This window comes from Centruroides sculpturatus, unplaced genomic scaffold (genome assembly GCF_000671375.1).
Source record: "Centruroides sculpturatus isolate CEXI.00-Female unplaced genomic scaffold, Cexi_2.0 scaffold3307, whole genome shotgun sequence".
NCBI lineage: Eukaryota > Metazoa > Arthropoda > Arachnida > Scorpiones > Buthidae > Centruroides > Centruroides sculpturatus.
Window position 1 is genome coordinate 1 of NW_019387634.1, and position 11,356 is coordinate 11,356.

An 11,356-nucleotide genomic window follows, 5' to 3' on the forward strand; every position below is an offset into this window, starting at 1 on the left:
GCTCACATATTTGTAAAATCTAAGTGACTCGTACAACATGTAATTCAGATAAAACGGAAAAATCAATGATCTTATAGGGGGGTCGACTGTATTAACATAGGCATATGCCACTTACAGTAATTGATTGCATGAATATCATAGTGTTCAGTAAGATATTGAAAGTTGAACTTTGACATCTAGTAGTACATAAAATATTATATTTTTTCAGATTTTCTAATAACATACTTTATCTGCATTTTAAACTGTATCATTTATTTTGAAAAAAATCCATTTCTAATTCTCAAACATTTTATTTCAGTGAGTATATCAATTGAGCCAATTTAGATATACTATATGATAAGTAAAACAACTTATAAGAATTTTCTAATCTTTTTATATATACATTACATGAAAATAATGTGTCTTAAAAAAGTTAAAACATATTGTTTATTATTACCTTTCTAAACAATCTATTAATGATGATGGCTCAGCATCTTCTTGTCCATCTCCAATTCCACATTCTAGTAATAAAATAAATTATAAGGAGTTTTTGATTTGAAATACAATATTTTTATGAATTATTATAAAATATTATTTATTAATATATTATTTCATCAGTAAAATATAAGGGGGAGGTCCATTGACTATGGTATGCTTGTTCAATATACAGCCTCTGTAGCCCTGACCAAGTTAATATTTATATATAATGAATATAGATATAGATGATAATATATTATATTGCATTGGTAGGCATTTTTATAGATGAAATACAGCTAAAAAAGATAAAAAAAAAAAGGTTTTGTTTTAGGAGTTGGAAATTGGCTGATCCATTTTACATTGTTTTTTTTTGGGAAAATTTGATTCGATTTGAGAATTTTTTCAGAACAAAAAAAAAAATTTGTTTCCAGACAACTTTTAGAAACAAATTAAGTTCATATAAAATGTAAAATAATATAAAATGAAAGATTTTAAATTTAAGTTTTTTATTCTCAGAAGAAAAAAGAAATTCTATTAACTAACATAATTTTTTTATTTATATTTATTACCTGATGTATTTTCAGTTGAACTTGAAGCTTGAAGATGAGTGTTTGGCCCAAGATCTAGTGAAATATCCCAAAATGGATCTATTGTTGTAGACACTGCTCTGTAATTATTAAGAAGTTAATCTTATTTTTAAAATATGACAAGCAAAAAATAATATGAAAAAGCATATTAAATTTATTTAAAGAGAATAATGAAGTAACAATATTTTTCTTTGAATAATACTCTGTATTTAACTATTATTTAAAAAAATATTTTTAGATTAGTCTCTAAATATCTATTAAAGGAAAATTTAGCAAAAGACACAAACTAAACTATGTAAGAAAGCAAAGTAGAGAATTTATTTGATTATTATTGATTAAATTTATTGACTCCCTTTAAACAATTACTCTAAACATTATTATTTTTTTATTCTTTCTTCTGGACAAATGGAAATCTACTATACAATTTTAAGAATTAAATAATATAAGCAATTAACAAGCCATAACTATAATATTAAAAAAGTGCACATTCATTTTATGAAGTATAATTCATTCAAAACTTAACATATTCCATACAAACAATGTCTCTGAGCATCCTACACTGCCTTGCTAAATATAGTGAAAATGCACATCCTCAAAGTTTGATTATTGTTAGGGGAAATTCTATCCTTTGTTTATAACAAAGTTTATTTTTATTGTTCACTGCACACTTCATTCAATATAGTTCATCCCTTTTATATTAATATTAATGCTATATATGGAGCTAAAGATTCCTTGTTTAGAAGTGCAGCAAACCCTAGAATGATGTCTGGCCAGTGGCTGTTTGGAATTTTGTCCAGTGTTTTCTTCTTGTTACTCAATTCATTACTTAATTTTGAAAATCGCTACTTTTTGCTGACTGTCTTTTTGTTTATCTTGTCATTTTAATAATTCTGATGAAGAATATAACTTCCAACTTACTAATTCCAACTTACAATTAGCCTTGACTAGTTTTATCGTCAACTTTTTGTTGACTGTCAAGGAATACCTCCTTTATTCTTACAAGAAATACCTTGTAAGAATATATAATTAATATATAAGTTGTAAATAGAACATGGAAGTTGTTTATTTTCAAATTAATACTACTCTCTATGCATCATGAATCCAGGCAGGCATTGAAATTTTTGTAAGGTTTTTATGAATACCTTAAGTATTTATTAATCTGCTGCATTAATGATATTCTATTTTATGATTTTAGTAACAAATTAAAAATATTCACTTATACAAAAAGTTTCATTAGTCAAAGAATAATTAGCGTTCTAAGTGAAATTCTTACTTGCAAGCTTGGCATATAACATCAGACTGAAGTCCTCCAGTAAATATTTGATCAATAATACAGTTACAATGATGAGGATTACTACTTGATAAACCATTGGTTCCTAAAATAATAAAATATTTATTTTAATATATTATACAATATAATTGCATCTAAAAATTGTATATCATATTTATTAATAGACATTGTTAATTTATTTTACTTTTAATTTTTTTTAATAACAAAAGTTAGATATTCCAGATTTTATTCTATAATTCACATATATTAATCATACAGAAATTTTGATCAACAATCAGAACAAATGCAGATGTTAATTGTTTTTAATTTCAAATCCATAAATTTCAGATTATGAAATATAAAAGTAATTATTTTATGTGCACTCATTATAATACAGAGTATTTTTGAATAGAAAAAACTTTTCTATGATTCATTATCAATTTGATTCTGTTCTTCCATCAAGTCAAATAAAAATCATCAATGTTACAACCAAACATGATTATAACACTTATATTCTAAGAAAAAGAAATGATAAATGTATGTCAATTTATAATCACTTAATAAATAATTATATTTATATTAGAAAACTAATAATTTTATTTTATTCTCAACATAGGTCAAGCTAATGTTTTGGAATTATTTCAAATATATTGGAATATACACATATAAGATTTAAACTTAAAATGATTAAACTTTGATATACATATTTGTTAATTTATTTAATACTAGCTTACCCGTCATGCATTGCTGCAATCTCAGAAGAAATGAAATTCAAGCAAACTCGTTATAATAAAATTCAATTTACATTTTATCATTTTTATTGAAACTTATTATTATAACTTTCAATAAAAATGATTTGCTTGAATTATTATTCATTTTCATCGGGAAAACATTTCAAAGTATCATTTCAATTCTATTTATTTATTGGAGTATTTTGTCTTTATTGTAATTTGTCTTTTTAAATTATTTTGAGTTGATATTAAAATTTGGAAAAGGGGATCCCTAGATCGGTAAAATAGGAGAATTTCCTCCTACAACTTTGGCTGTTGTTTAGGATACAGTTAAGGTTTTAACAAAGTTCGAGCAAATACATAATTAGCAAAAAATAGTTGAAATAAAGTGATTAAACAAAAATTATTACAAATATCATAAATAGTTCACAAATGCATATATAGAGTTTTTTTTTTGGAGGGGAAAATGGTCTTCACAATTTGAAATCAATTGAACTCACAATGAAATGTTCGTATACACTCGCGCCATCTATCGTAGGATAAATGTACTATGCCAGAAATCTTCGTGGGAGTATATTAAACAACTTCCCAAAGTTTCATGGCAATCGGATAAACAATGATAAGCAATCGGATAATGCATGAAGGACATACATTCATTTTTATATACAGTGGTACCTCAGGATACAAAATTAATCCGTTCCGAAACTGAGATCGTATCATGAAAATGTCGTAAGGTGGATCATCTTTTCTCATACGATTACATGTAAAACCAAATAATTCGTTCCAATGCGAAAAACATACTCAAATTAAAGCCAAGTAATACATTAAAAAAAATAACTGTAGTNAGTGTTCTAAGTGAAATTCTTACTTGCAAGCTTGGCATATAACATCAGACTGAAGTCCTCCAGTAAATATTTGATCAATAATACAGTTACAATGATGAGGATTACTACTTGATAAACCATTGGTTCCTAAAATAATAAAATATTTATTTTAATATATTATACAATATAATTGCATCTAAAAATTGTATATCATATTTATTAATAGACATTGTTAATTTATTTTACTTTTAATTTTTTTTAATAACAAAAGTTAGATATTCCAGATTTTATTCTATAATTCACATATATTAATCATACAGAAATTTTGATCAACAATCAGAACAAATGCAGATGTTAATTGTTTTTAATTTCAAATCCATAAATTTCAGATTATGAAATATAAAAGTAATTATTTTATGTGCACTCATTATAATACAGAGTATTTTTGAATAGAAAAAAACTTTTCTATGATTCATTATCAATTTGATTCTGTTCTTCCATCAAGTCAAATAAAAATCATCAATGTTACAACCAAACATGATTATAACACTTATATTCTAAGAAAAAGAAATGATAAATGTATGTCAATTTATAATCACTTAATAAATAATTATATTTATATTAGAAAACTAATAATTTTATTTTATTCTCAACATAGGTCAAGCTAATGTTTTGGAATTATTTCAAATATATTGGAATATACACATATAAGATTTAAACTTAAAATGATTAAACTTTGATATACATATTTGTTAATTTATTTAATACTAGCTTACCCGTCATGCATTGCTGCAATCTCAGAAGAAATGAAATTCAAGCAAACTCGTTATAATAAAATTCAATTTACATTTTATCATTTTTATTGAAACTTATTATTATAACTTTCAATAAAAATGATTTGCTTGAATTATTATTCATTTTCATCGGGAAAACATTTCAAAGTATCATTTCAATTCTATTTATTTATTGGAGTATTTTGTCTTTATTGTAATTTGTCTTTTTAAATTATTTTGAGTTGATATTAAAATTTGGAAAAGGGGATCCCTAGATCGGTAAAATAGGAGAATTTCCTCCTACAACTTTGGCTGTTGTTTAGGATACAGTTAAGGTTTTAACAAAGTTTGAGCGAATACATAATTAGCAAAAAATAGTTGAAATAAAGTGATTAAACAAAAATTATTACAAATATCGTAAATAACAGTTCACAAATGCATATATAGAGATATTTTTTGAAGGGGGGACATGGTCTTCACAATTTGAAATCGATCGAACACACAGTGCTTGANTTTGGTGTGTAGCATCCACAAGCTAAACCATGTGAGGTTGGTGCTCTGTAAAGTGCAGCGCGAATCTAGCTGATTTACATGATTCAGATATTTTCACTATAAAAGCTATCCTGTATTTGACAATATGGTGCTTCCATTGGAAATATGCATATACAAATTTATATTTGAATATACAATAGCAATCTTATCATTGTTTTTCATATGCAGTATAGAAATTCGTAATAAGATACATAATGCAGTTATAATAAAATATTAATTTTAATTAATTCAAAGTACAAATATGAAAATAATTGTACAATATGTATTTATATTTTAGAAAATACAAGGGAAGCGGTGGTGCTTCCACAGCTTCCATGGATGGCACGCCACTGCTATTAACATTTTATTAAATTGCATTTAACTTTTTTATGTCATAAAATATTAATTTAAAATACCTTTACAATGCCGATGCAATACATCTAATGTAGCTATAAAAAATTCATGAGCATCTTGTTGTTCATAACCAGCTAGATGCCTGGCATGTGTCCATACAAGATGGAGTAATCGGTATGGAATGTGAGGAGTGCTTTTCCCTGAATAAAACTATAAAAAATTTATCTAAAAAATATATCAATAAAAATACATATTTATCTGAAAATACATACTATACATATAACCAAAATTATTATATCTGAAAAATATTTATATTGAAAAAGTTATTATAATAATTTAAACTAATGATTTCTATTAGAAGTAAATACAGTAAAATTTCACTTTGTTGCCACCTTATTTAAGTAGCCATGATAAGTGTCATGAAATGACATTTATCTCCATTTATGTGGTCAATAGAACAGGAAAATCCTGCATTTCTAAACTAAACATATTGTAAAGTGCTTTAACACTAAACAAAACTGAACTTTGCTGCTATAGTTTTAGAATGGTTTGATGAGATATCCTCTAATAGATGGCATTCAAATAAAATAAAATTATTTACACTAGACAAATTAAATTAATCTTCAGAATTTAGTAAGAAGAAAACAATTATATATTTGTTCAATAATTTTATACAAAATCTGATCACATTTTGTAAAAATATAACTATTGTAAATCAATGATGGTCTATGTCATGGATAAGTCACTTGCAACAGTCAACAAAGTTGATACGTCTGATGTAAAAGCCAATTTTATTAACTTGGACATTTTTATGTATTTATTGACTTCTGTTTAAATTTTTTTTTTTCTGAATTCTCCTGTTAAAATACAAAATTTAATGAAAACCTTTACTACAATTTCATAAACAAATTGATTCCATTAGAGTACTGATTCTGTCTATGAGTAGTAAACAGTTGAACTGTACAATACTTGAATGAACTCTACTGCAAACAGTTTGCAGTAGAGTTCTACAGTTTCACTCTACATACGTCCTGTTTCAGTACTCGGTATAACAAAGAATGACAGTGTGATCATAATTAAAGATAAGATATTCAGAGCTCTTTGTTGGAAAAACTATTGGGCAAATTTCAATCAAATTTCAAATATACAGGGTGATTCAAAAGTCACAGAAATTTTTAAAAATTTATAACTCACAAACTATTTACAGTAAGATGATGCAGTTTTCACAGATATGATAAAAAAAATCAGGATTTTTTTAGATGTAATAAAAATTTTAGTATCAAAATAGTTACATTTTTTGACATAGATGGTGCTGTAGTATTTGTAAATTTGTTAAAATAAGAATAAAATAATAAAAATGTTCTTAGTGTAAGCTCTAATAACAATTACACAAATTATGTAATCTTATCAAGTGCCATCTATGGCAAAAAATGTAACTATTTTGGTATTAAAATTTTTAATACACATAAAAAAAATCCCACTTCTTTCTAAGCATTTCTGTGAAAACTGCATCATCTTACTGTAAGTAGATTGTGAGTTATTAATTATTTAACATTTCTGTGACTTTTGAAATATCCTATATATTATATATACATACATACATACACAGTAGAGCATCGATTATCCGAATGTCGATCAACTAAAACGTCAATTAACCAAAAGCTTTCCAGTTGGCAAATTTAAATTTCCGCTAGTGCTGTGGCACTGCAATCTTTGGCTATGTTTTGGGCTACCCCAATATTATTTTTGTTGGTGTGCGTGTTTTAGCTGGCAGCACTAGTGTGACTATGAAAGGATACTTAAGTATGTGCCAGGATTTGAACAAATTTCAACATGGGATAAGTTAATATATTTTTTTGTACATAATCAGTAATCTGACAAATCGATTTACTGAACAACCCCAATCGATTCGGATAATCAATGTTCTACTGTATACATATAGTCCTGAATATCTGATTGTTAGGTTAAAATTTGGCACTGCTATCCCCTTAATGTGCATATTAAATGTTTTCTCAATGAATTTTTGGCATATAAAGGTGTGGGGGCCGAGGGGGGGGAGAAATTTAAAAACTTTCGACAAACGATAATATGTGATATGTATCGTCATCGTCTCCCTTGCCGTTTGGATTGCCGAGCGGTAACAATCAACGACATGTGGAAGCAGTAGAGTCAGAGATAGATGCTTCGTTTACAAACAACACAACCGTTTATTAAACACGAAAGAAGCTTACAAGATGTCCGCGATCTTGGAAGTTCTGCGGCGGTTGCGGCCTCTGGGTCTTCCTCTCCTTTCCAAGATAGTCCCATTTTGAAGGAGTGTCCCTTGTTCGCGAATGAACCATTCCATCACGTCTCGACGACTCCGGGACGATGCGGTCGACTTCCGTTGATGGAAAGATGTCGATCCGAGGTCGGGAGATGGAGACGAAGATGGGTGCGAGACACACACACAACAACAGATCCGTCACTTGGAACTTTCGGGAGAAGAAGCCGTCGCGTCCTCGAATTTCCGGGGTTTTATCTGTTTTCTTTCAGATTCCCCTTTCCGATTGGTCTCCCGTCGTCACCTGATGACAATTCGAAACCTTTCGGGGACGCGGGAGAGGTCAAAATTGAAGTTTAATTCGATCTCCAACCGGAAATGGTCTACGGACTTACTTTCTTCTATTGTTTAAAAGTCTTCTATTGTCTAGCGTTGCGTTTTCATAAAATAAAAAGCTATTTCTAACTAATATATTATTTTCTCTAAAACCATTATTTTCCGCGAATTTTAGCGAGGGTTCGGACCTGTCCAGAGCCTCACAGAGCTCCCCGCCATTTTAAAATGTCGTAACGCAATAACGACATTTTAGCTGGCAGCTCTGGAAGCTGTCAGTCCCTTCTCCCTTTGTTTGCCAAGTGAGGTAACAGTGACACTTGCCTGAGAACTATTTTTCTCTGGCACGCGTTCGGTTTCGTGTTACAACAAAGTTCTTTTTTCGATACATTGTTTCAGAGGTATAGAAATCGTTTACAATTCATCCAAATGTTCGCGTAACATCACATGTCTGTTTATAAGATTGATTACAAATCACAGTCATCGAATAACATCTTAACAACTTAAAAGCTCGACAAATATTTTCTAAAACTTGTTTTTTTTTCGTTTTTAGACTGAGCAAGTCACATAATTTGTAAATAATTCATAAAATTCTATTAAAGCCTAAAAGAGGGACAACATTTTATCTGTCACACTTAGAAAATGTGCATAAAAGTTTCCTTAGGAGCCGTCACTTCCGATACATGGAGTGTTGACCTAACTTCGAGTTACGTACTTTTCTTGCTGGCTCTATCTCCTTGTTCAAAATTCCAGGGAAAATTTGCTGAAGTATTTTTCTGATTTTTGAATCAACTCGATATCTGAGTGTCGGTTCTTCGAACAAGTAACAACTGTGTCATCTCTTGGATGCAGTCAGTCGCAAATCAAGGTCACTGTTCTAAGTCTACAATTCCCAGAATCGATTGGTTGATTGAAAATTAATTCGGAATTTGGAAGTGATTTCGGACTGTTATCAATTGAACAAGTGACAGTTTTCTGTCATTGGTTTTCTTCCAAAGCAGATTACTGCAAATCAAGGTCCTCATTCAACTTCGTGTTCCGTTTTACTTCCGTTCTATACTCCGTTTTACAATGGTGCATTTAAGCCAGTTTTTGGTTGTGACTGATATAATTACTTTTTCATATAAATTTTGAGATGAGGGAAATTCTCCTAAAATTTGAATCATATGAATTACTCTATCTTTAACGAATGTTCGTCACAGGAAAACTCGATCGCGACAATTCTGTTTTTCTTTCAAAACGCGAGTTTTCTTACCATAACAAAATAACTGTTTCAATAATACGAGTACAAGCAATATTCTGTAATGAATTACAATCAAAATTTTCGTTTAACCACAATCGGACCACATGTTTCTTCATGATGATCATATCATGTGGGAACTTTTTCTGGGAAATACCATTGACAAATTCCAATTCGCGACAAACATATATCCTGTCGATTAATGCAGGTTCAAACCAAATTACATATTTACTTCTAAACAAAATTTTCACCGAAGAACACATTGTTCCGTCATTATTATCGGATTGTATCATTCGTTATCTACAATCACGTAACATTGACATTATCAATTAACGACAAATAATTTGTATTGTTTTTCTTATTCCGAAACATTTTCATTTAAGGTGACCTCTGTCCTCTTTAAAAAGAGAGAAAGAGCTCTCCTTTTACAGTTTATACTTTATTTGATCCGAGTTGGCAGCAATAATATGTTTCGACCTTTGGTTTGGGGAAATGATGTAGTTACGTTGTAAACAGTGTCATCTTAGGTTCTGTCTTCCAAAGGGAACCTTATGCTACTACTCTTTGGACTTTATGATATTTTTTTGTTCTAACTTTCCTTTTTTTTTCACTCGCGCGCAATTATATACCTCTTATAATTTAAAAGATCGCGTTTCGTCGCGCTGCATTATTAAATTTTAAAGTCGTTTGCGTTCTCCTTTTTCTGTTAATCTCGCAGAAGGATGCAAAATTTTCGCTCCTACCAACACCAAAAAGTGATTTCATGCGGATTATTTGAGTTTTAATGCGCGTTTCTACTTTCCTATTTCCACAAAATATTACAGCTACTCTATAATTCATTCTGGCTATTTCTACAAAGTCTTCTATTCATTTCTTCTAATTAAAATATTCGTTCGCTCGCTTTTAAAACGTATCAGACTCACAGAAGAGTGCAAAGAAGTGATTCTCTGCTTCCTCATATTGATCCTCATAAGCAAGTGTTTCGGGCCGATTATAACTTTTTTTTTCTACATCGCATAATCCTTTTTCTGGATGTACAGAATTTATTCCATATTTCTATTAGTCCGTCTATTTTTACGGATTATTTAATATATTTTCTACAATTATCTTATCATTTTTTTCTCAAATTCTTATATAATTCTACTTATTCTAATTTTTGCAAATTCGCATATATATTTTTCTATAAACTATTCTATTCGTATAAGTTTATATGTATCTCTACTATTTTGCAATAGATCGCTTTGGCTGAACAATTGTTTGCTTAACTAAATTGCCTAAACAAAGCTGAGAACTCGATTAGATAATTGATTATCCTAATCTGCCATTCTCCTGCCGCAAATTAAAACTACGCGTGTAAATTTTTTTTTTTTTTACGCCTATGCTTCTATTCTGAATCCACGGTTTTTTTTTCTCTAAATCTATGTTTCTAAAGCTATATCGAAATCTAAATTGCTCATTGGTCGTTTGCGTCCGCGACGTTCGATGATCTAATTCTAACGCGTTTGATCAGCAGCACGCCCAATCTCCTAGGGAAATTGTCCATTTCTCCAAAGGTCAAAGAACACGAGNAATCTATATCGAAATCTAAATTGCTCATCGGTCGTTTGCGTCCGCGACGTTCGATGATCTAATTCTAACGCGTTTGATCAGCAGCACGCCCAATCTCCTAGGGAAATTGTCCATTTCTCCAAAGGTCAAAGAACATGAGTGGGCTGCCACTTAAATTACATAATCACGCCGAAGCATCAGTCTCTGTCTTCATCGTTCGTGCTCCCTGAGCTCCCAAAAATGAATTTTGGGCCTCGGCTTCCTCACCAAGTAGGGAGTGCGGATGATGAGGTATGGGCAACCTCATCTTCCTCAAAATATCCCAAACTTCTGACACCAAATGTGGGGGCCGAGGGGGGGAGAAATTTAAAAACTTTCGACAAACGATAATATGTGATATGTATCGTCATCGTCTCCCTTGCCGTTTGGATTGCCGAGCGGTAACA

General features: G+C 29.8%; 1 protein-coding gene across 1 annotated transcript; it reads right to left on the reverse strand.

The window, feature by feature from the left end:
- Window positions 1–436: 436 nt before the first annotated feature.
- On the reverse strand, window positions 437–5,736 carry LOC111616541 (ubiquitin carboxyl-terminal hydrolase 22-A-like; the record flags this gene model as incomplete). The annotated part of the gene is made up of 4 exons (XM_023357944.1): window positions 437–500; window positions 1,026–1,123; window positions 3,913–4,015; window positions 5,589–5,736. Coding segments are annotated over 4 exons (413 nt in total), but the record flags the coding sequence as incomplete, so codon positions are not given.
- Between the last annotated feature and the right edge of the window lie 5,620 nt (window positions 5,737–11,356).